Source organism: Pempheris klunzingeri, chromosome 23, assembly GCF_042242105.1.
Source record: "Pempheris klunzingeri isolate RE-2024b chromosome 23, fPemKlu1.hap1, whole genome shotgun sequence".
Taxonomy (NCBI): domain Eukaryota; kingdom Metazoa; phylum Chordata; class Actinopteri; order Acropomatiformes; family Pempheridae; genus Pempheris; species Pempheris klunzingeri.
Window position 1 is genome coordinate 11184858 of NC_092034.1, and position 26635 is coordinate 11211492.

General features: G+C 43.0%; 1 protein-coding gene across 1 annotated transcript in view; it reads right to left on the reverse strand.

Annotated features, from left to right (window-relative positions):
- LOC139222981 (collagen alpha-1(XXV) chain) overlaps positions 1-22092 on the reverse strand; it is a 136249-nt gene extending 114157 nt beyond the window's left edge. Inside the window, exons 1-2 of the mRNA XM_070854901.1 lie at positions 21847-22092; positions 21628-21697 (exon numbers count right to left, since the gene is read on the reverse strand). Of these exons, the coding sequence (XP_070711002.1) occupies positions 21628-21697; positions 21847-22092 (316 nt within the window). The remainder of the gene's footprint in view (positions 1-21627; positions 21698-21846) is intronic.
- Between the last annotated feature and the right edge of the window lie 4543 nt (positions 22093-26635).

The window sequence follows — 26635 nt, forward strand, 5'->3', positions numbered from 1 at the left end:
TTAGTACATTCCAGCATTACAGTCGTGTTCTCAGCGCTAAGCTAGACACCATCAGTAAGCCCATTTACATGTTCTTAAAACTCTAATGTTACACTTCACAAGTCCAGATACACAAAGCAGCTGCCTCACTGCAAAATTTACCATGGGCCATATAGCTGGGAAGCTACAGACCCTGGGGTTTGAGTGTGTGGGTTTAACAAACAAAAGAAGTATTGATTACACCGTGCTGGGCTGTTTCTCCCCAAAGGTTGCTAATAGTTCCCACATTGTAAACATTTCACCACAAGCCTTCATTTGAGGAAATGTTTCCCAGAAGAAGGGGCAACCATTGGCACCCATCAATCCCATGGTACGAGAGTGTGTTTTGGCCTGGCGGTGCTGGGAACATAAGAGCAAGAGAAAGAGGACAGAGGAGAAATTGCTGGACTGTTGAGGAGAAAGAGAATCCATATCCCTGCAGCTACAACGCACAGCACATGAACTGGTTCCACAAGATTTACAAAATGTGTTGTAGGCCAAGGTTTGTACCACATACTCAAAAGAAAATATGCTAAAAGAAAGCAAACGTTCTATTTTGGTTTCGAGCAAAAAACTAAATAACACTTCATCTTCTACATAACCAATGACACTTATGTCTCTTGGCATTTCTTGATGGAGAAAGAATCTCATACTTGTTTGCTTGCTTAAGGCCATTTGGAGAAACTATATATTGTGTGCACCAGCCAAAACAATTCAAAATGTAGGTAAGAAGAGTTCGTTTATTCAACACAGCCATAAAGGTACAAATTTGACATTGATGTTTATTGAAATTAGCTGGTGTGCAGAGGTGACCAGGGCTGTTTTTCAGGATTTAAAGTCAGCTGGAGACTAATGTCCTACCTCACCTTGCCACCTCACCAACACTGCAAGACATGCAAAGGTTGGATTGTTGGGCATGTGTCTCACTCTCTAAACCTTTTTGAAATGGTGACTACAGCGTGTGGGCTCCTTCCAGTAACTATGACCTAATTATGTGCCAGCCATCTCTTTTAATAAGCACATAACTACATTACCGGTTTCATGCTGTTTCTGATTAAAAGCATCCAAACACTGCCTACTGAAGACGAATTACAATTCAGATGTATCTTCTCTACAGTGCATTACAACGGAGATACTGCAAATAGTATTGTTATGATTTCTTTCAGCACCATCTCTCTGGGACTTAAGCATCGCAACAGATGGGCATAAATCTCATGTTTCTCCCCCCGTCACTATTTTAGTCTCAAGTGTTGTTCTGCTGCCTGCCTCACAATTCTGACGAGAGCTCTCTAAGGTCAAAGGCCTTGTCCACTCTGAGGGCACCAGACCATAAACAAGTGAGTAGCCATTTCCTAACCTCCCCTTCTGTTTGTCAGTGCTGACGTCAGAGTGTGGTATCTGTGGCATCTCCAAAGAGCCTTGAGGATTTGGGAAGGTGGCGATTGATAGATGAGCTTGGGGAGTCATCAAACATGGCTCAGCCGTCTGTCTCTGAGTCTTGCCTTTGCCAGACAGCAGAGTCTGCCTGTCTACCCAGCCACCCGCCTGCATACCCAGGCTTTGGCAAATCTTGTCAACACTGAGTGGCTGATGTGATGGCACGGTGCTATATACAAGTGTGTGGTGACCTAAGGTCAGGGCAAGCTGGAGCTAAGCCATCATCCTGCATTCACCAATGTGTAAGTCCAAAGTTACAGTACTATAACACCCATTAAAAATCTTGAAAGCTTTACTGATTAAAATACACTTAATCAATATTTAGAGCACGTTCATGTGAATAACCATGTAATATCAATGCTACAGTTACTGCTATGTGTCAGGTTTTAAACAATTTGGAGAGTAACAGCATTTGAGGGTAAATCTGCAGCAGCGTCTTTTCAGACTGCTCCAAAGAAACACAAAGTTTGATGATCCGCAGGACTGTAAGTAGTACTCCAACCTCTGATTGACTATCTTTGACCTAATTTGTCAGCACTGGTTGAGGATACAGTGTATTCAATAAACTGTTGTGTCCAAATCTACAATGGCTGCCAAATCTCACAAGCCACGTGAGCAAACATGGGTATTAATCGCTCCATGCTGTTTCAGGATGGTGAAAGAAAAACACCCAGACAGTATCCTGTAGCCACTGGAGTAGAACCTCCAAGGATATGGAGATTAGGGTCTTGGCATTGAGGGCGGCAAAAAAATGACAGAAAATCATTTGAGAAATCCTTAGAGAAAACATAACGTGATCCCACAAGATTAGGGCAGGGACCAGTTTAGCCAGTGCAAAAGTTGAGGTGGCACAGAAGTCCTAATTGGGGCTGTCAGGCTTTACCAAAGCCACTTTGATATGGATCACTACACAGCTGCAAGGCGAGTGGACTGTCAAAGCTGTCCTGAGAGAGCATAGGCATGATTGTTTAAGTAGAAGATGGACTAGAATATCTACTCAGGATAGATTGAGATTTGAGTTTTATATACTTCAGTTTCTAGTTTTATAGGGCTTCAAACGAGTGCAAGGGTTAGGCCCTAAGCCTGGGATTGTTGGGTTTAAATGCATCTGAATAGAGTGCATTGTGCATGTTTTGACACAAATAGGTGATGAGTCATGATGAGCATGTATTGGTCTGAAGATACAATAACGAGCAAAGCAGGACAAATGGAAGAACCCCACCATGCTGCAACATGGGTAATATCATGCACAATATGGTAGCCATATCCTATTGACACCCCTCGAGGGTAAACACAGACACAGAACAGAAGGAACACACAAGCCAGCCTTTCAGCTTCCCCCTCCCTCTCTGTCATCTGTTTTCTGTTTCGCTGGTGCTGTCTTGGCGAAAACAGCAGCAGCCGGGACAGGCCTTGCGGCAGAGCTCCAACGCTCTCACCTTCTCTAATCCCCCCAGCACAGCCACCCTGGAGGTGCTGCAGACATGCACCTGTCTGTGGGGATTCATTCTGTCTCGTACACATACTAGACCCCCGCAACATGGTTCAATCTGCTCACAAAGCAGGTGGAGCAACGTCTTCCTGTTCAGACGAATAATTCTTTATTAGGCAAGCCTGCAAGTTTTCAACATAAATAAAATGTGGGATTGGTAGTGGTTAACTAAATTAAAGCTGTAATTATTTCTTGTTTAGACTGTTTAATTTAGTCTATAAAATGTCAGAAAAGAGTGGGAAATCCACACATTTCCAGAGGTTCTAGCTGACATCTTTAATACAGAATAAAGCAGCAAATCCTCCTCTTTCTGTATATGGAATGAGGGAATATTTGATTTATTTTCTCAAAACATGACTTTTAAATAGGTGCCCTGTGGAGTTAGTGACCACAAGTCACACTGTGGAGCAACGTTTCTTAGTGGGTTTATATATTGTTTGTGCGTATACAAATCAGCAGGTGGCAATACACAGTCCGGCCAATATTCTGTTACTTCCACTTGTCAACAATTGGTGGCAATAGTGTGCAAAAAAGTGTTGCAATGTGCCAAAAAACACAGGGAAGAAGAAGGGTGGTAGCTAGTATATATGGATGTAAATAATATACACATAAATATTTTATGAGTAAGGAAATGCTTTCAACATATGAAACGAATAAAACCATAACTTGTGTGAATTTACAAGAAAAGTCCACAGTGAACCTACAGTTAATTAAGATTGTCAGATCTTCATATTCTTAAACTTCAGCACCACTCTGAATAACAACATAAATGATCTTAGTCCTCAAACATAAATTCAAAGAGTCAATCCACTTTCAAGCTCTGATAATTATAGTATTCAATACACGCCTGGAGTTTAAAGATGACTTTTTACAGCTGGACTGCATTCCAAGTATGAGCCGTGGGCTTGTGACAGCTTAGTGGACATCTAGCCCCACCACCACCTAATTTTAAGGAAAAGGTGTTAATCCCCCATCTTGGCCGCCACATAGATACATTGGACATGTGCCATGCTAATCCACCATTTAATGATAGCTAAGGTTTGTCCTGTTGTTCAGGGACATCTAGTATTCTTGATCAAACATGTGTTGATACATGAACCAGCAGACCAAAATTCAAATTAGGTACTTAAATTAACAGCGTTTCTATTGAAAAAAAAAAAAGTGCTTGATAGAATTTGAGTGATGACAAACCATATCTCGACTATATCAGGAAATTGCATAATGAATAGCAATGGATTTAAAGGCTTAAGTGTTTGAGTTTGAGTGCAGATTAAACAAAGACCATATAACATTAACTTAATTACAATTTAACAACTGCAAACGCCCGTGTAATAGTCAGTGCCCTCATGTTCAAGGAGCTCCAAGAAAAGAAGTAGACCTTTTTCCAACACTTCTAGCTTGCTAATATAAAATAAAAATCTGTGAACCACAGCTGGAGGCCGTGTAACCATCAGCCATTCCTTAAGGGCAGCTTCTGGCTCACTATTATTTCTAAGTGTCATTTCTTTCCTGAACAGAGCCTCTGTTGTTTTCAGTGACATGCGTGGTGTGCCGCGTTCACTTAATGAAGCATGCTGACTTCCTTGCTCCCCAGTGTGCCTGCGCGGCCTCTCGGAAGAGTGTGGAGTGTGAGGAGGAAGGAAGGAGGCTATAAAAGGACACTAAAAACGACTGCAACACAGGAGAGTCAGGCAAGCAGTGCCCTGCTTGGCTTGTTTACCACAAGCTCCTGCTAATGTGGAACTTAATGCTCAAGTGTGGCTGATTTGCTTCGCATGCAAGAAGGTGTGTGAAAACCAACGTGGAACACAGTCCAACTTTTAAACTGGACCTCGCAGCGTCTCACCGAGTGTTAACCAAAGCTGACTCATGTGGTCTGTTCACAATTGTATAATTGAGTAATGGCTTTCGAGAGCCTGTTTACTTTGGGAATCTGTGTGCTGCAACATTTTCCAACACACTGTAATCTTTTATCCCTGATGTGTAATCCTTTCTTACTGGTGTCTCTTAGCTGGAAGCGTATTACCAAGCAATCTGTGCCTCCTTTAGCAAATTCACAGAAACTCCCTCGTTGCAAACTGAGGTTGTGTAAATGTGAAAAAAATCCACCGCGATGGTCTGTGATAAAGTCAAGACACTGTCTTGTCTCGAGCCCTGTGAGAGGATGGTTTCAATGAGCAGACAGGAGCACGAGCAGCGGACCACATGAGAGAGGCTGGGACGGAAACCCCTCTGTACACACTGCAAATCAAAGCAAAGCCATGTAAGTGTTTTTCCACACATTTCCAAGAGACGCAGGGATGGGCCCAGACACCAGTGCAGTCTGGTCTCCTGTGAATGTCTTGAAATGAAAATGTGTGCTCTGTGCTCAAAAAACTGAGAAAAGTGTGTTTTCTCAAGGCGAATGAATCAAGAAAGGAAGTTGCTGCGAACAGAGCATAGCAATTGAAAGATGCTGATAATATTAGATGAAAGAAAGCCTGACAGATTGACAATGCTCAAGAAAAGATAGACAAGATGAATAGATTTGAGGTTTTATACCAAGAAGATTAAACTGCAAGTACAGCTAATGTGGTGTAGGTGGTGGATAGTTCTCATTAACTTTATACAAAGTCTAATTCATGCCAAAGAGGTACAGCAACTGAAGTAGCCTGCAAGGATAATTCTGATTTATTCTAATGTTTTGGCCATCATTTCTATTAGTCATGATAAAATTAGACACTGATGAGAACTGTGAGACTGAACAAAAAAATAGCTGGCTGTAAAATCAAAACAATGAGCTGAAAGACACGAAAAAGCTTCACAGAGCGGAGGTGTACTGCATTGGGTGAAAGGTATCTGAGAGCTTGTGACTACAGGTGACATCTTTCACATGAGACAGTAATGTGAGCCGTTGTTCACATAAAAATATTGATTGGTGCAACTAATCTTTTCATGAGACAGGAAGGTGAAAATTCATGCCTCTGACACGCTATTTAAATTAGGCAGGAAGGATGACAATTAATGCCCAAAACATATAGCCAATAGATTTTATGTCAGTATGACAAGCCTGTAACACCACTTACATACTGTTGCATACGGCATCCCCGACATCTCCTGGATCCACGGACAAGCTTGCTTCTGTACAGCCTGGTTTTTGATACAAAAACAGGGCCCGCTTTGATACCGAGTGCAAATATTGACTTCTCCAGGATGGTTTCACTGCAGCCCGGGGTTGAAGGGACGCAGACCTCCCCTGCTCCCAGGCCTGCTCCCCACACCTGCTGTGGTTGGCGGCCTTATTTACACCAGCACCAGTTGGAAATGTCAGTATGGGGCGCAGGCAGGCCAGAGATGCACAGGGCTCATAGGTACACACATACACAGTACATACGTATACACACCAACACACACTCTTCTCTGTTTCATCTCTAGCCCAGGGTTTTTGGGAGTCTGACAGGGGCTGCTTTCTTGGTGAGATTTAGGAATCATGCCAACAGTCTGTCTAACTCTGTGCTAGAATTTCAGTGTGCACACACACCTACACACACAACAACTAAGCATGCTGCAAAACCTAACTGACATATTCGATATTTTATGACATTAATATCGGGCAAAACCTGACCTGCTTCATCTCTGCGGCAGTTTAGAATTTCAGAGGCCTCTAATGGATGTGGCGAATGGAGGTAAAATCCCAGCTAGATAGACAATACCATGTCATTGCAGAGTCAACACCAATCATTCAAAGTCATGCTGGAACACTGCTGTGCTTACTGGAGAGAAAACACACTAACACAGGAGAAATTACTCAAGATGAAACCTTTTCAGGACATGTCAACGCAGATAGAACAGTGTACCATTTACCATCATCAAAGCATGGTGTACAGAGACGGCACAGTAAACTCTCAGAGAGCCTGCTATTTTCATGAACCATTTAATGTGGCCTCCCAAGACATTTATATAATTTATCATTCTGAAGCGTCAAAGAAAGCCCTTTTGCAGAGAGCATGCTAAAGACCCCGTTAGTTTCCTGGTTTTTTCCCCTTTAACTTTAAAGCAAAAAAAAAAAAAATCCAAATAAATCTTTTTTTCTGAGGCCTGTTTGAGGAGGGATTCAGTGACCTGAACCCTCTCTTGGGGGATCCATATCAGCAGCGCACACACAGGCTGCTCTGCTCACAACAAAGTGGGTTGTTTTTTTTTTCGCCCACCAGTCCGTTTCTGTGTTTGTCATTGCTGCTTATTTTGGTCATTTTTTTGTCTTGCCCAGTCAACAAATTCAGTCAATAGCCGCGGACCCCAAACAGCTTGCTTCCCCATGCTCCTCTCATTGAAAGTGGAGAGAGCCTTTGAACAGGATAAAGAGGCGATTGGACAGCAGAAGAGGGGCCACGACCAGTGGAGGAAGGGATAAATGTCCATATGAGTCATAGACTGCTTTAAAAGGACAGCTTTGCTCCTGGTTGAAATCAAACAGCTAGACAGGTTTTTTATGTAGTGAATGACAGTAGCAAAGGGGAGCGAAAAGGTTCTTGTGCAGATAACCCCCGTCAGGGCTCGTTCTGAGCCATGATTGCAGGCGTGGGTAGATCTCATTTTAAGAGTGCAGAAAGGGGAAAAAATCCTGGCAGCCCAAGAACAGACAGCAGTACAAAGAGGCGATTTGAGTGAACAATTATTAGGCCGCACCAGACTTGACTGGTTTGTGTGCACATGGGAAATTCTTTAGCACATGGCAATTAAACACGGGTGGGTTGGGAAGGCCCTTGAACATGACCCAGTTTTGACATCAAGAGGTGGCGAGCAGTGCCTTGGTGATGTTTTGGTGACTTTTGCGTAACCTGTTTTACAAGCAATTTGCCTCATTTTCAGACTTATTACCCTTCCGTTTTGGCCTCTGTAAGATGGATGTAAAACTCTAAATGCTAAAAGAGTTTACTGCAGAGATGCACATAATCCTTTCTCCCCAACTTTATTTTTATTGAACTTTTGGGGAAAAATTTGTGGGTTGGCCTGGGGAGTACAAGAACAGTATATATTTATATACTTCAGCCTTCAGCATTTTTCATTTGCTCATACCGCCTGCTTAAAGGAATGGTTCTTTTTTCTTTTCTTTTTGGGTATACGCTACTTCGCTTTGTTGTTGGGTGAAGAATGATTCGACTCGGTACCTGGCAGCTGGCTAGTTTTGCTTAGCACGAAGTCCGGAAACAGGTGGAAACGGCTAGACTGCCTCTGTCCTAGCACAACAACTAAAGCACCTCTAAAGCTCACAAATTAACACTTTGCATCTCATTTGTTTCATCTGTACAACAAATAACGAAAAAAATTGCATTAACATAGGGTTATGTACAGTACCAGGCTATTTTTTTGGTTGAGTGTTGTGTATTTTCCAAAGTGCCAAACTTTTCATTTAAGATACATGTCAAAGGTCAGATACATACAGTTTATTTCATTGACAAATTCAGTCCAGTTATCGTTGGCCGGATGGTTTGCTGACAGCCCTTTTTCATGCGATGGCTTTCTCACTGCAGCCAAAACTATTTTAAAGAGATATTCATCCTGTGCCATAAATGTGTCTTGGATTTTGCCAGGGATTGCATAATGTGTAATAAATTTCCATTCCAAATATTTTCATTATCTCTTTAGCAACCTCTTGCCAATATTTTAAGTCTAAAGCACAAACCCAGAAGATATCAAAGTGATCAACCAAATTTTTACCAAGCCGCCTCCAGCATTGGTTTTGTCCCTTGGAGCCCCTTTGAACAGATTTAAACTTTGGAATCACAAGAAAAGCACCCACAGAAATATAGAATAAAATAAAATGATGAATAAATCCTCCTGCTCGGATTTCTCAGACTGAAATCTGGTTCAAGCTGAACACAAATTATACATCTCGAATCGACTGGTCTGACACCAGATCTGGTGAGGTATTAGCAGTCATGGTGTGAATGAGGGAAGTCGTTTCTTCACTTCCTCTCATGTTGACTTTGGCTGGCACACGCTAATCTGAGAACAGACTGGAGGGGAGCAGTCTACCTGGAGCAGAGTGTCAGCAAACTATAAAAGGGAAAAATGTAGTACGAATCCATTTTCTTCTATGGTAAGCCCTCAATCGTTGCCCCTTTGCACATGCAATACTAATAACCTTAGCCTCTCACCTTATGCACTTCTCAGTGTCCTATTCTTACAAGCCCGCATATAACCACAAGTAAAAACTGTACATAACAAAAAAAGTCTTAATATTAAAACACTGATTTCCATCTAGCTCACTGTTTAATGCCTGAACACACACATGAAGTGCAAGCTTCTTCAAAACTAATGTATTCAGCAAAGTTTTTGAGTATAAACATTATGCCCAATGCAGCAAGACCCTTGTGCAACCTAAAACTCTGCAGCTCTGACCTTTGTCAGCACTGCGCCTTGCCTCAGGCGGCACCTCTCAAAGGTTGCTTCATATCCGGCCTTCTGAGTTTGTCTAGCCTCACCACCATCAGTACAAACTCGACTGGAGACCACAGGCACATACATCAGTGAACCCAACACTTCATGGTATCAGAGATTTTAAAGGGTAGTGATAGGTTTCAGGCATCTTAGTGTATTCACTCTATGATGAAAAGCCAAAGGATTTTACAATACTCTCTTTTTCCTTAATATCCACTTCAGCGGGGATTTGCTATATTAAACTATATAATTTCATTCAACTAAGCGGCATAGTCTTAACCAGCAACTGGATCTAGGGCTGGCAAGATGTAGATTTATGGGTATGACATTCACAAGCAAGAGTGCCTTAACTCCCATAGGACTCAGTGCAACTGATTTAAACCAAAGAAACATTGAGTTATGTCGTGTTATTCCCCGTCCTTGCACAGATGAAACCTACACCCTCGTATTATTGGGACCTCTCATTTGCAATAACAGAGATGCTCTGCCAGCTCCTGCCAACTGACCTCCACCTCAAAAAGTGACTCAAAGTTATGGGTGGGATAGGCAATAGTGCATGAATAACTGCTTTAAGAATAACAGATCCCTAGTTCATTCATAAAAGGAAAAAATGGTGGTGTAGCTGACAACAAATGCATGCAGAAGCTGAAATCTAATAGTCAATTTGGGTGTCAGTATGTTGTAGTATGAAATGTTCTTTAAATTGCTATTAATCATGCATTTGGTACAATGGGAAAGATAACCTAATCTGGCCACCATCTTACCCTGGGCACCAAAAATCCTGTTGCAAGTTCAAACTACTGGCATGTCATGTCATATTTAATCAGCTGCAATGTACATCGTGTAAAAGTCATGTCTCTTCTCCATAATTTTTTCCTCTGGCTATTAAAAAGCCTCTAATGCTCAGCAGTGGCAGCAGAGGCAGGCAGAGTGGTGGGAAGGTAATTTGTTTTTAAGGTCAAGGGCATGGTGATGGATCCCTACTCATCTTATGCTGGTTAGCACTGAGAAAGAGATAATCCCTACCTGAAGCACATCAAATCAGTCATGCTGACATCCAGTGCATCTGCTGAGGGGGGAAGATCACCTGCTACCATTTTTTTTCCTGACAAGAGACTGACAATTGCGATAACCTTGACTACACACGTCTCTAGATTAAGTCATAATCACCCAGCGGCGCAGTGCCTTTGCCAAAAGACCATCAGTCAGTTTTCCCACCAACTCTCACTAGCTTTTGCAGGGTTTCAGGTTTGGCCATTTTTATCTGCTGCAGCCTCAAACTATGAACACACACATTGCCTTTCACTTGCACTATACGCAGACCCTGGGAAACCAGTGAAAACACTTGGGGGCGTACTTATGAGACTATAAACATTAACAGTGCGCTAAAAATTTAAGCAGCATGGATGGCTCAAATTAAGCAGTTGCTTTAATACGACTCTACTCTGTGCACAATTTATCTTTGTCCATCAACAGGTGCCACAGAGGACAATATGATCCTTGTAGATCACAATCTTTACTGCCACCATATCAGTTTGTACATTAAGTTTGTTACCCACAATAGAGCATCCAAATATACATTGACATAATATACTTCAACATTTGCAGTGAGGTGTATGCATAGAATTTCTACCATGTGTTGGATTTATCCGGTGCATGCTCTACCTGAAGTGCCCTGCAGCTGACACAGCAGGTGGTTAAGTGCAATGTTCTGTGTGAAATGAATAGCACTTCCAGCTCAGGCCAAAATGCAGACACTTGCCTATCTTGTCGAGAACTTAACTTTGTACTTCGTGTATGAGAATCTCACGAGATGCGAGGCTGCTGGAGATAATAGCGTGGCCCGTGGGAGGCGGCTCATTAACCTGGATCCAGACAAAGCCTTGCAAGACATCATGTTGATTGGCAGAGAGTCAAGAAGGTTAGTAGATGTAGGGCAACAGATTATGATCTACGGCTGTGTTTCATTATTACATCATTACATTGTATTAATTTGACAAATGCTTTAACTCAAGGTGCCTTCAGCGTTTCCCTGTCACATTGAAAAACATTGGAAGGACTTCAGGGTTCAGTGTCTAGCTGTAGGACACTTCAACATGTAGACAGGAGGAACAATCAACCGTAAGATTAATAAATGACCTGCTCCAGCAGCTATCCCTACAGCCAAATGAATACCATTATCCCCATCACTGTCAGCAACTGTGCTGTAAGCTAGATATAAGGATGAGACTGCTGCGACAGATCAAACAAAGAGACATGACACACAAAACTCTCAAACTTCTCAAACAGTGCTCTAAACTTTCCCAAAGTGTGTGTGAGGACACTGAAGTAATTGTAAAAATAATGAATAAATAAATAAAATGGTTCAGATAGAAAAAACAAGTAATCTATATTGCCACAGTAGGGATTCAGGTCATTTCCTAAAAAAAATATATTAATATAAATGAATGCCTTTATGTAAGAAAAATAATGTAGAGTACTTTAAAGGCAACGTCTGTGCATCATTTGGATGCCACATTCAGCATAAATGATCATTATACTGGTGTGCAAGGAAAATGTATAAAATATGCATGAGGTATTCTGATTTACAATCTAATAACATCTCAACTCAGTATGCCTGATTCATTAAAATGTAACAGAAACCAGTGCATTAATGCACACAAACAACTCATCAACCTCAGAGTGAACAGCGTGAACCCAGATGAATGGCATTATCAGCTGAGATAATCCTCCTTCAACAGTGTGCACTGACACAGGAGAAACTCGTCCTTACCTTTAAATAAAGTATTTCATTCTGGTGACTAGTTTCTCTATAAACCATAGACACATGGTTGAGCTCAACATAATGACTTTCACTGGTTCAACTGACCACACTAAGCCCTAGCCCCTTCGTTACTTTTGCACTTTTTCTTCTTCTAACGTAACCCACAAAATAATGCAGGTCGCTACTGATACGCTCCCTGGCTTTGGAAGTAATGCTAAGTTATCACTTTGCTGCTGTAAACTAGAAAGACAGGCTTGCTGACGTCAGCAGCTCAACTCATTGCTGTCAAACACAATGTTTAATCTATTCCTCACAATTTTACATGCGTTTCTTTATTTTGAAGGGTTAAAAAAAGAAAAGAAGATTCAGTCCTCTAAAGTCTTAAAATATCAATAACATACCAAAGAAATCAAAACCTTAACAGGCCTGCTTTGCTTAATTATGTTAGCTTTGCTAAGGTGTTCAGGGAGTGGGTTTAGCTAACAGTCTATTTCATGAGTTTGTAGTTTTACCTTACCACTGGATGCCTAATCTTGCATAAACATAGCCTAACAGCTGCTTACCTGAGTGAGGACAGGACAAAATACCCTAATTTCTAAAAAGTCATCAAACTTAAAAATTGGTCCACTAAAGGGCAGCAATAAAGTATGCAGACAAGCACAGTTCACATCGTTCCCAAAGTAGTATCTCCATCTAAGACTAAATATTAGACAAACCTATTTTCAGGCAGCCATACCGAGCATCCGTGCCGTTTATCAAGCTGTCGAAAATTACAATTTAACCAGCCGTCTGGCCTGCTAGGGCCATATCAAATGACAGCTCAATTAAATTAAAGTGCATAGGGTTGTCTGTCTCACCGCTGGGTTTTGCAGGCCTTAACTGTGGCTTACACAGCTGTTTCTACCCTCTTCTTCATCAGATACAAGGGGAGGGGCCCCTGAAAGCAAGACTGTCTGTGCTACGACCAGACCATGAGGCAACCCTCTGCGTATCAATCCATCTTTACTGACAGACTCAGTAGATGCGTGTACATTCCCAGGTATAAACTGGCAAATTGCCACTACCCCGGGCATTCTCTTGTTTGTTTGAGCCAAATTATTTAATTGCATGTTCTAGATTAATTACATGCTAAAGGGGCACAAAAAAAGTATTCATAAGTATTGAGGGAAAAATATAGTTACATAAGCTTTAATTAGAAAACCGCATTCCACACCATTTGTAACATCACAGCTTGTTGAGAAAATTGAGAGTGAATGGCTTCAATCCACTTATTTAATGCATTGTCCCGCTCTTAATTTAGAAAACTAAATTAACGAAACCAAAATATCATCAAAAACTTTTGCCACTGGTGACAGATCAAGTTACAAACCCTACAGTGAGGGACTGCAGTGTGTCACGCATAGCTGAATGTTTCTGTGGCACTAGTGTCTCTACATATATGTTAGTGGGATCATCCGAGACTGTTCGTACAGCTATGTCCGACAGCGTGTTTGCGAGTGCTCACTGTGTTTATTACTCTCTCAGATCTTCAGCATGACTCATATTTCATGTCACATTTAGGCCAGGCTTCGAGAAGGAAGAGCTGGCTGGCAAAGTGCACGTCCCCCGGTGAGTGGTGGTGAGGGGGGGGGGCATCGGACGAGCCGACAAGATCTCAAGCAAGACATTCTTGTGTCTTAAAAACTGAACATGGAACATGACAGTGAAAAGGGGGGAAAACAAGAGGGTCCCTTTGACTGATAAACACACTGGATGTTTAATGGTGTTTTGACCAGTGGATAAGAAACACCAGCAGTCTGATCCAGCCGTTTGGACCTTTCTCCCTGAGTCTCACCTCTCAGTGGCGCCCCAGGGGAGTCTGGGATCGTACGACATGTGGCCAGTCGTTGGGCAAACCCTGCTCTTCTCCATCACTTTTTCCACTTTGAGAAATTGCCTGAATCCCTGCTGTCTTTGGATGGCTTGAACGATTTCTTGCTTCTTTTTCTGAGGCTAAAGGGTTTGAAAATTGAAAAGAGGGCACTCCAAAAGTTTATCTCCAATAAGTGCTCTGGAAACACTGTACATAAATGCTTTGAAAGGATGACTGCCAATGTTGTGTGTTAGGTGTAGATTGATTTATTTTGCTTGTAACCCTGGAAAATGAACAAAAGAAAGTCAAATAATTGCTATTTTAGTTAGAAATGTCAGTTAAGAGAACTTGTCTAGAAGACTGACTGGGTTGGCAACTGCACAACATTTATTTGGCGTGTCAGAAGCAAGGGTACTCTGACTTTTTGGGAGACATCAGAGGCTCTTTTTGTCAACCTTATTCATATTTCAAATCATCCCTCGCTTGTGAGAATTCTCTATATAAAAAAAGATCAAATAGCTAGATCAAAAGGATGGTCTTCATGGAGCCGAAATGTTACAACTCATGTCACATAACTGCATGGCCATGTTACATGTCATGTCCTGACCCCTCCAAGCCCAATACCCTGTCTGCCTTTCATTGTCTCTACCAAATAAAGACCAAAAGATGCCAAGGCTCATTTTCTTGCATTTGCTCTCACTGCAAAAAAATAAGTTTGCACGCTTACAAAGATTCAGGAGGGTGGATACAGACCTTTGTCAGAGCCCCAACACAAATATGCTCACTTTGAGAAACACAAAACATGGATATTAGAGGTGATTTGTGACTGACGCACAAAAAGATCAACCAAGAGCTGGTGCCTGGGCCCAGTTCACACATTCAGCACACTGGTAACATCTGTTTATTTCACAGCTCAAGCTTCAGATATGGAGAGTGGGTGGAATGTTTGTTAAATGGGATGCCATCATCTGTTTGCTGAAAAAATGGCCAATTGCTAATTTTCACTTCTAATGTGAGTGGTGATGGTGTACACTGCTGTTCCATTAAGATAGCAATTTTTTAAATTGGGTTACATCATCCATCCAGTGCTTTCCCTTGTAGTAATTAAGGGTTAAATTCTACCAATTTGATGCTGGAATGTCATTTTGAGATATTGAGGGGGAGGATATTGCAATTTTCTTTTCAGGCGGAGGGTCAAATTTAAATATTAACACTTGGCAGGGTCTTAAATTTTGAAGACCTAAGACATATGGTTCCACACCCCTCCCCAGACCAATCATTTTCATACAGTTCCTTCCAGGTTTAGGACCAAAATGAAAAATTGCTTGGCATCTGTTTTGGGACTTTAGAACTGAACATAACATGCTCTAAGCAAATGCTGCCCTCAGTCTGTGGACTTACAGTAAATGATGCATACACACATAAAATAAACAGACTCATCAAACACCATCCATGCATTGTTTTCAAAATTAAAGACATGTTTTTAGGGATGCCCATGAACGGTGGCAAGACCATATTAACCATAGTTTGCATGTCAGGCACACATTGGCAAAATTATAGCTTCCTGCCGTGGCACGTCCCAATGCTTTTTTTTTTGCACACCAGCCTGTTTTATTTGTAGTGCCTGTTCTTATTAGGCTGATGGAGTACAGAGCAGCAGCATCTGTGCCCCTCACCCCCCATCCTCCATGCCTGCTAGGGCTGAGAGGCCTGGGGCACAAAGCCACAGGCGGTGGGGAGGGAGGGGGATAGGAGAGCATGTGGGGAGCGCCTCAGGGGTTCCTAGCTCTCTTTTCTTGTCTGGAGCCCAGAGTTTCCATGACACGGGTGAATGCTGGCATCATCGTGCTTTACTCGTGATTTGAAATTGATGACAGACGTTGGAAAAATTATTCTTACTTTCAAAATGAATGAAATAAGAATTGTTTTACGGAGAGGGGCGTTGGGGGCTAAATTGCACTCTAAATCAGAGAGCATGTATAATGCAGCTTGCATTTGACATTTTAAAAGCATAATGCCAATAATGCCAACAAAGGAAATACTGACTATATACGAGAAGTTTAACCAGGAGACCTTCAATAAAACAAGTTGGTAAAAGACAGACTATATATTAAAAATATCCCTTATGAAGTTTACTTGTAAATGAATAAAAGAACAAAAGAAACATGATGAATGGATTTCCCTCATAAAACATTTGCAAAGCCAACATTGTTTACATCCATGTTTACTAGCTCACAGTCTTCTTCGCTGCCTGTGTTGGTGCATTTCGGTATATTTTGACATGTTACTGCCACCTGTAGGTTAGAGGAATAATGTGAAGCCATTGGCATAACGTGTGTCCTCGTGCATGATAAACAAAATGGGATGCTCTCGTAGAAACAGCTTCATAGCGCTGGTCCAAGAACAGGGAAAAAATTCCTGAAATATTGCAGTGGCCTTTGCAGTCACAGAAAAATCACCATATTGAACAGTAGACCAGCTGTTCCCCTAGGGTGGCACCCCCTTGTCTATTAAAGTCTCTTTGAATGTTGGTGGGTCATGGATGAGTATGTGGGCTCGTGAAAGGAAGGGTGAACTTAAGTCATCACAAAGGAGACTTCAGTAGGAGGATGACTGGAACTTTCAATTCGGTGTCAGAGGGCACCCGGGACATGAGGCTGAGAGTTTGTGAGCCGTCTTTTGTGGAGAATTCGCCACCCAGCTCTGACAGAGGAGCACTGGTTCCTGGGAGAAGAAGCATCAAAAGGGAATCAACAGCGGTGACTCCCCCTCCTGCTCTGGAGGTTACAGGGCAACAGAAGGAGGGGTAATGTTGTATCACCACCACCAATGTGCCCCTGGACACTCGGATGCTCGCCAGGCCTGCTAATGTGATGCCTCTTCATTCTTTTCTTCAATATTTAAACAACAAATTTGCCTCTATCGCAAAATGGACACACTGCAGAGCATCCTCTCGAAGACCTCCCCTCAAACATCACGCCTGAGTGGATACGTAGAGGAGCAACAAAAGTTCTGATGCAGCACATCACACAGGAAAACCATTCAACTGTAATCAAACAACTTGGGTGACATCCGCTGACAAAGAGCGTATTGAGGCCCTATCCCTATCCAGTACAAAACCACACTGGAATAATTTTCCTCCACCTTAAACTGTCTGAATCTCATTGTCCAACTTTCTGAACTTTGAGAGGGAGCACACTAACTTTATTACAAACACAGCCTATTTTTTTTAGCAAATGCATGTGAAATAGAAAAAACGGAAGACAATCATTTTATTCAATCTTGGGCTGGGCCGTTATGTTGTGGTGATGGAAACCCCTTCATTTAACTCCAAGTAGTAACTGTAGAAGCAGCCAAGGCAGGATCTCCAAGCTTCCTACTTTATTCCACACTAAATGACGATTGAGGACCACCGCCAGGAAATGTTCAAGGACACGTGAGACGAACCACTAGGCACGAGCATTTCAAATCCCCTCTTCCACTCCATTCTTTTGGCCCCATCCCCATTCTCCCAGGCTAAGTTGTTGTGACATCGCTCATATAAAAATCATGTCATCTCTTCCCCATTCAGAGTGTCCCCTCGGGTTAATGTATAGTAAAAAGGAGGAAAAGTGTGCCACTCTTTCAAACCCCACAGTCATTACCAGTGCTTTCAGCTGGCATGCCGCATCATCTCCCATAAAAAAAACTGCTGTGTCAAAGGTATAAAAGAGACCATCTGTGCTATTTCTAGCATCCTGCCCTTTATAATAAACCTTGTGTGAGAATTGAAAATTAGGGCAAATTCGCCACCTCCAATGCTTCATCATGATAGATCAGGTCTTGTTAATTATCAGGGACTGATGCAAAATCTGAGTCGAGCCTTTCATGCATAAAAAGATCCTCGCATGATGTTATTCGCTGTGCAGAGTTCATTATGCTCGTGATTTACATGTAGATACCCTGTTAAGCAATTTAGCAGCACTCAAATTCATAATTGCCCATTCACCGTTGCCACCAGGCAAGGCTCCATCTTTTGTCTACGGTCTCTCTTGCTCACAAAGACAGCCCAACCTGCCTCGCCTAACCAGAAGCAGCTGACCGCAGCGGCTACCTGGAAGTCTGCTTAGCTTTACCTAGCACTTAGTAATTACATGGCCATTAGGGCACCTCCCAGCACCAAACCACACAGAGGGCTAAATTCAAAAGCTGTCAGTGATTAATTACCAGTTGCCCACTGAGTTGAGGATATCTGAAGGGATTGGCACAACTGTAATTGTATCAGGCCACTGGGATTACACACTTTGTGAAGCGGAAAGGGGGGGTGTAACCCAGCTTGGCCACAAGGAGTTGAAAAAGCAGTGATAGGTGGAGATTTTTGTGGGCTTTGGGATTTGTGTGTGTAGTTTTGATTCTGCTGAAGTGAATCAAGCCAAACAGATATCGCTGCATCTGCTTGTGGTTTTATTTTGAAATCTCAAGACATAACAGCCGGCTGATATGACCCCATCCTGCCCCTCTGCCCTCGACAACCACCGGTGGGTGTTTAGTGGGGGAAAACAACGTCCCGCACATTACAAATTGTATGTTTCTGTTTTCTCAAGAGCACTTTGGGCAGTGTTTAGCTGCCAGACTTTTTGAAGTGTTAACTTCAAGAAATGCTGCAGAGTGGGAAAAGGGGATGAAGGGGAGAGGGGGTTTAAAAGGGGGAAGGGTGAGTAAACAGGGAAGGAGCAAAAGAACCAGCGCTTGCTGACTGCACATTTTATTATAGACCCATTAAACAACAGGCCTTGTTTGGAATGCAGATCCCAGGGGAGGAGAAGGTACACAAAAAAATGAAAAAGAAAACTGCCCGCCAATGCTGAAATAATTATTAGGAGGAGACTCACTTCAGTGTGGTACGCTGAGTGGGTGTGACTTAAGACATTTCATACCAACTTGCTTTGATGGGTTCGGTTTTCCCCTTAGGCCCAAGATTATTTACACCCAATGGATGGTGTTAAAATGGTTTTTCAAACTCACCTTCATCACCATCAGCATGAATAAAAGACGTCTTCAGTCTACGACAAAATTTCACCATGTTGGCGGTGCAAGAGGGAAAGACAGGGGATCACTAAAGTCAATTCATCCTCTGAGGACCATGAATGTCTTTACAAAGTTTCATTTGGCGATAAAAATAATCTCAGGTTCAGACCCAATCACGGCCAAAGTGTGAAAATGCTTTTAGCCAACCAGAAGCTAATAACTGAGACCCAGCCAGGACACTGTTAGAAAGACAAATGACACCATAAAAAAAAACTTCATGTCATTAACCAAGAATTACATCAGCATGAATAAAAGATACTTAAAGTTCACTACAGACTTTCTTTGATAAAGATGTAAAAACTTTCTCTGATACAGAAGCAACCTATAAAATCTCCTGAAGCTATGGACCATTGCTCTGTACTCGCAACCACTCCATCTTCTTTGACAGCAATAAAGTGAAGACTGTGAAAAGCACATTACGGTCCTCCCCTCAAAGAAAAAACAAGCCACATCTGAGCCAGAGGCTGTCTCCTAGACAGAAGACAGTATAAATATTGAGTGAACCCTTTCAGCATTCATACCGTATAAAGTGATTTGGCACTAAAAAAGCCCACTCCAAATTATCAAAGTATGGTACAAGTTGCATGTTACATAAAAATCACAATATTAAAAACATAACAGATTAGTCAAAGTAGCTGATGATGTGTTTTGTATGTGGCAATAGTTAGAAACGGAAATTTTAAAAAAATCTAAATTTGAGAGGATCCAGGATCACGCTCGGTTTTAGCGTCGCCGCGCTTCATTTGATGTGAAATGTTTTCATTGTTTTATTTCTGCCCTTTACAGAAATGTGGTGGGAGAGAATAAATAGCAGACATGTGATAGGGATTGAGAACAGAGGGCAGCATGATTGGGAGAGTGTCATTATAGTTAATACTCCCAGTGCTTCTGGCTCAGTAATTCACGCATTCCCACTCAGCAGATGAGTCATCCGCAATTGATAAACCACTTCATTTAGCATTATTACTTTCACCAGCCATGTTTCTGCCTTCACTTCCGTCTGATTCTGATAGATGTAAAAAATGCCGTTATTGTGTTGCTGTGTGTGTCTGGGAGGGGGGATCTTCTTATTTGACAGAGGGGTCAGAGGTCAGGGACAACAGAACAGAACAGTCCCTGGCTTCAGTAAGGACCCAGCATCCTGCCCAAGGACACTTGGGTCACGCAGCACAGATGCTTTCTGACACTCTGACGGTCCATCCGAAGATCCAACCACAAGGCTACTCTGCACAACGTCACCGCTAGGACTTCTCCACAGAGGTCACCTCCACTGTGTTCACACTTACTGTATCACATTCCCAGCTGGGGTCGCCTGGGGATGTGAAGCGGACAGATCGCTCTTCATCAAACTTTAAAAAGTTGCAAAAACGTGTCAGTTTCCTGCAGCGTGCCGCGGTTCAGCAGTGCAGTCGCACAGCCGGCAGTCTGCCAGGAACAAGCGCGGTGTTAACATGTGCCTCGCTCAGAGCACTTGGAAATGTTTCTGCCATGTACACTGACATGTTATTTACAAAGGCAAGATGTTACGCTTCATTCTGATTTCAAGGACTCCTTTTATCCACACAGAGGGGGGCTGAAGATCCTGTCTGACAAACCTTTGGTGTTCTGAAAACTGATGATTGTCACTGACCTTGTAGACATCTGAGCGGTTCAAGAATATTTCACATGAGAAAAAAGAGCTTAAAAGAAACCATCTCTGTTTTCAGCTTATAGCACTGCATTTTTCAGATGATCAAATGGGTTTTTAAGTGGTTTATTTATCTTAAGAAGTAGGTTCATTTTATCAACCCATTGTCTGGGAAATTCTAAATCACCAAAAGTGGAGATACATGGGTTTTCTTCAACATAGACTGTATGCTATTCTTTTGATTTACATCAAATGAATCAGTATGTCGGTCATGGACTCACTTAAGCTTTAAACTGCACAACCATCTGAACAAGATATTAGCTTGAATCTGTATCATCGGAAAACACCTACAGGGTTCTTTTATACATTAAACAGTCACATATTCACCAGTTTCGCTCAATAATAAATGTCACGGTAAAATTCAATAGTGATATTACAGCTAAAACAGTGCAGCATTCCCTCCAACATCCTACAGCAACATCTCCAGCACTGATGGATGCACTGACTCCATCCCAAAATGATCAGAATGCTGAAGGAATAAATGTTTCCATCTACTGGTGGGAAATGGGAATTTCATGAGTTCCGCCCCCACCCCCCCGTCTCTCTCTCTCTCTCTCTCTCTCTCTCTCCAAGTGGACAAGTGAGCAGGCAACATCACAAGTCAAACAACCTCTCAGCACCTCTATGTATAGAGCGCTGTTAAATACCTTTCTTTCTGTTAAGTGTAATGGTCAGTCAGCTGTCTGCTTCCCTCACAGCAGAGCTCCCTAAACTTTCAACACCAGCCAGACAAACTGTCCTGTGTCATTTCAACGAAATAAACTAAAGCCCTCCCGTTCATCCTCACATCCACTCTGCTCTGAGCTCAGGCTTCAAATCCAGCGTCTGGCGCTCCGACACAGAGCCACACGTGCAGAACGCATTGGAGAAAAGTAGTTTGCATTTACCTGGAGGGCAGTTGCATTCAGGTGATGCTTGTCTGGCGGTCCGAATCTTCACAAAATGCTCGTATGATCGCTGAAATGGTCAAAAGAAGGACATTTTCATTCATATGCACGCAATGCCTTCAACACCAAAGTGGCTGGGGGGGCTGAAGGGGTGTCAGTTTGCAGGCAATTAAGAAAAGCAATCAACTCAAGGAGGGCAAGTGCAAGAGACAATCTTACCTGAGAGAGCAGCTCGTCCACTCTTTGTTCAATCAGTGAATTAAATTCATCCACGGAGTAGCCAGGGGCTCGGATAAAGGTGTGCTCGTCACTCTCCAAATCCACAACCCGGTTCTTGATGTCAGCTGTGTTAATGCTCAGGAGAACGCAAAAGGCGATGGACGCCACCGAGCACAAAGATGAGATTATGTTCAGCAGTGTTGTGCGGCAGTGTTGTCGCTTCTGAGGCGCCACTTCTCTCTCCATTTTTTCCACGCACTTAGATGCTCCTCTTGCCTCCGCGATCTCCATTTAACTACAACTACACGCGCTGCTGGGAGCAAAACTGCATCTGGCGCCGAGTCACGAATTTTATGGCACACTGCGCGCTCTCTCTCTCTGACTGTATGTGTGTGAGTGAATGTGTGTCTGCGACGCGGCGCTCACGTACAGTGACTTTGTGGTGACAGCGACAGATAGCAGAGTGGAGCCCCACTCCAAAGCGACTCAACCTGTCTGACGGCGCGCTGTGGCTCCTGTGAACTTGTTGCGCCGAGCCTTGCACAGTAGTCTGCTGCGGAGGAAATTCGGTATTATGCACAATAAAGTAGAAGGAGAGACTGGGGAAATGAGAGGCAGCGCGCACTCACTGGAGACAGCGTTCCCACTCGGAGGTTTTCCACGGCACAGGCATGCTCCCCCTCATTACGGCAACAACACGCCTCCAGTCTGTCCTGACTGATTAACATAATGTATCGACCCACTCCGTTTGAGCTCCTGTAGTCGAGTCCAATTGACATTAGCTGACATGGCGCGCAGTCGTGCTGTATTCCTGTCAGATCTCCAGTTGGAGAACAACGGAACGCTGCGCAATGGGGCGATTATTAGTTTAACGTAGTACACATATGGCTTACTGTAAGGGCACAGCAGGACAGCAAACACGTTCAAGATAACAAATCATTTATCATGTTGTTTAAAATAGAAGAATAACATCGTCTGCAGCCGATGGATGGCAGCGTTAACGTATTGTTTGTGGGCATGGCGCTGCGTAAAAACGCACCAAAAACCTTAAAAGGTCATTTTCTAATGTTTGTGTGGTTGGAGGCGCTGGTTGAACTATCTGAATATGGGGAAATGCCACATCTTATTGATCAGCTGTGTTCAATAGACAGCATGTGGAGAGAAGAGAGCCACACAGCCCAGCAGCGCTCAGACAGACACTGGCGTTTGGCGACCCCACAGTCTGTGTCCCTGTTTGATGCCTTGAATTCTGATAAGACGCGAGTTATTATCTATTCAGTGGATATGCACTCATTCACATTACGGGGGGGGGGGGCTAAAAAACTCTCTCTGATAAAATCCTGTAGGGCTGCGATCTAAAATACTGACAGAAACGAATAAGTGAAGGATTAGTCCAAACATTTTCTGCACTTTGCATAAACTCGCATCCACATTCAGAACTCATCGGTTCGTCTGAATGGCTCAATGATAATCTGAGGTATTTACTAGGCTTTGGCACGACCTCCTGTCTTACATAAGAATCAATACAACAAGAGTTCTATCTGTTAATGCGCCGAGGCTGTGATTTAAGTTTAATGCGCACACCGTTGCTCTCAGTCTGGGCTTGTTTAAACATGTATTTAATGAACATCAGCCTCTATCAATCGACACTGTTCGCCCGTTTCAAGATGCCAAAGCACATTCTGAGTGATCTGGGTGATAGTGAATAGAGAAGTCGTTCCTCACAGGCTGTCAGAAATACTTAATGGGGAAGGACTTCAAATATCCATAAACCTCTCCACACTCCTGGCTTCTTACTCGGAGATTCCTCCTTCCAGCCTTTTTGCATTTTAATGCCACAATATATATTCCTTCATCATGCATCTTATACCGAAGGCAAAGTCCAAGAGATGTAGAGGTGGTCAAAGCTCACAGGTGACTCTGATTATTTTACCTGATTGGGCCTCTTCAGGTGGCTTGATTGACAGCTCCACGTGCTTTGTGGCACCTGTTAGGGCGGGACAACTTTACATTGAGACATTACATTTTGTAATTCCCTGAAAACTGAAAACACCTCTTTGGGTGTACCGTCTTTATTGATTTACAAGAGTCTATGACATTTTCAAAATTTTCAAAGTTCAATAACTCCATTTCTTCAGCTGCGTTTTGTTATTTAATTGGATGACTAATTCATTAACAGGGTTAATAGCAGAATTTCCCCTGCAACTGAAAACCAACCCCTGGCATCTCATGATCGACATGCTACCTTTCCTCCCTACCTGCAATAATCTATTTAACATTACAAGTGAGGATTAGATAAACCGAAGAGCAGGGTACTGCACATCAATACAAAATACTAAAATATCTATCTAGAATATCAATAACTAGAAAGGGCGACCATCCTCACTTTCCTTTTGATATAACCAGACACAAGAAAACAGTATTCTCATATTGTACATACAGATTACCTTTTTTTCATGACTGTCGTCTGCTGACTGGCACGGTTCATTCTGTGTCCCCCATCACTTATGTCCCCTACATTTTGCTTATCATGGTTTATATATTAGTTCGTGTGTGTGTGTTTATTTGTTTCTCTAAAGTTGAGTGGAGGTCCACTGTACAGGCCTATGGCTTCTTGACCTGTCATGTAACATGCGTTTTATTCCCATTCTAGTTTTATGCTTAATGTGCAAATGACAGATGATTTATTATTATTGTTTAAATGCTTCATTTAAAAAAAAACAGTGAACTCTTTATGAATGACTATGAATTCGATTCCTTCCTTAAATGTGGTGCTGAAGAATCTAGACTGGAGACTTTATGGTCGCTCTAAACGTCTTTTCTAAAGCCTTGGACGCCATCTAGTGGACAAACCCTTCAAAGCTTTTGATCTCGTGGCTTCAATAATGCATTATGTGACATTTGTAGGTGGCAGAGTCACCATGACTACATCCTATGACGGAGCCGGCAGTTCACAAGGTCACAGCTTCCCCTCACTCCCTGTTTTTCAATGTGACTTTCTGCAAGTGTGCTTCCACCCCCCTCCTCCTCACTCTCTCTTTTTTTTTTTTTTTTGGACATGACTACAGAGTGACAGATGGAGTCCTACCACCAAGTCACGTTGCAAAAGCACGACCCGGCTGCATCTCTGCACATTCAGCATCTTAAGGGGACGAAAAAAAAACAGCAAAAAGGCAGCAAAACCCACATAATCTCCCACGACCTGAAAGTCTAATGCCATTTGGTTTAAAAAGGGGAAAACACGCATCACACATAATGATCTGATGGACTACTTGGTATCTGTTTTGGTTTTTTTACAGCGGGCTTTGGAATCCTCTTTACGCGCCAGAAAAAAGCGCATCATCACTCGCAGCCTCCTCGCCCTGACAACCGGCCTGCATCACACACTAATCCACCGGTGTTTATTTTTAGAAGCTCCCGGCCGCTGCGTGCTACTCCCGTTCAACACACTCCCCATGTTCCTCCGGTCAATAATTCATATGCTGTAGGCCTGCAGCGACGAGTCACAGAGCAGAGCTGGACGCAGCTCTGAGCCACAGGACGCAGAGAAGCGCACAGGGCGCAGCAGCCGCACGAGCGATGCACCCCAAAACTACAAGGCAGCAAAATGCCCAGCACAGCAGCGACCAACAGGCCACAGCCGAGAGGTGAGGCCATCTATTTGTCATGTTTTCATTATCAGACAGCGACTGTGGCTGGGCTTTCTTGAAGAAAACACTAACCTTAATACTAGCTAGTCACTTGCTTGTATTTTTTCAAATGTGACATTATTTTAAATGGAATTATGGGCCCTGTAGTTCCAGGATGTGTTGTGATATGTCTGAGAAAACATGTGAAGGGCTGTTTGATTAACATATGCTTGTAGAAAGTAAGTGTTTTTATACAGTTTAAGCGTTGCAGCCCTTTATATTGCCTCTTCTTGAATACTTCTTGATGCCTTTGTATGTCATCTGTAGGTTTAACCGATAAACTTGCCTTGTCTCCATGTCCAGGAAGCAGGCCGGCTCTCAGAGAGTCCAGACACGGGCCTCCATGTCCACGGAGTACCAGGAGAGGTTCCTTCCCCCACACTGCCACACGACTGTCATCTCGACCTCAATGCAGAAAGACCCTTACCACCCTCTGAAGGCGACGGGTACCGACGTGCCCACTTTCAGGTAAGATGTGCAGTGTTGCTCTCGCCTTCGACGACTGAGGTTTCTGGTGGCTGAGGCAGACTGATGGGAGCGTCTCAGGTGCACCTGAACTCAAATCTCACATCACTAATGTGTGTTGCAGATCTTACTATGTGACCCACAAATGGATTAAAAACCCGCCAAAGGCCCCACAGGCATCTACGCTGCCAAAAGGTCAGCAGAGGTGCAGCAGCGCTCCACACAATCTTCTGCGCTTCGGAGAGAACCAGATGCCATCCAAGGTGGAAGACTACACATCAGTGTACAAAAGTAAGTGATATGAAGATCAGTAGTGGTACACCGCTGAAATATAAAACCAATCCAATCTTACTGTCTCTTTTTTTTTCAGATGACTTCCAAGCATGGAAAGCAAACAAGCGCCAGCCATTTAAGCTGAGTAACAGCTTGAAAGTCAACCAAGGATTAGTTATCCCCAACAGTGCCTCCAAAGAAGGTCGCTCCCCGAAAGATTCTTCTCAGGCTGCAGCTAAGCCAGCTCCGCAGGTGCGAGAACCACAAGCTTTTGCGAGCATCACCAGCTACAGATCTGATTATGTCACCCATCTGGTGCAGCCCAGGGTGCGCAGGGAGAAGCCTGTGTACCAACCCATCAA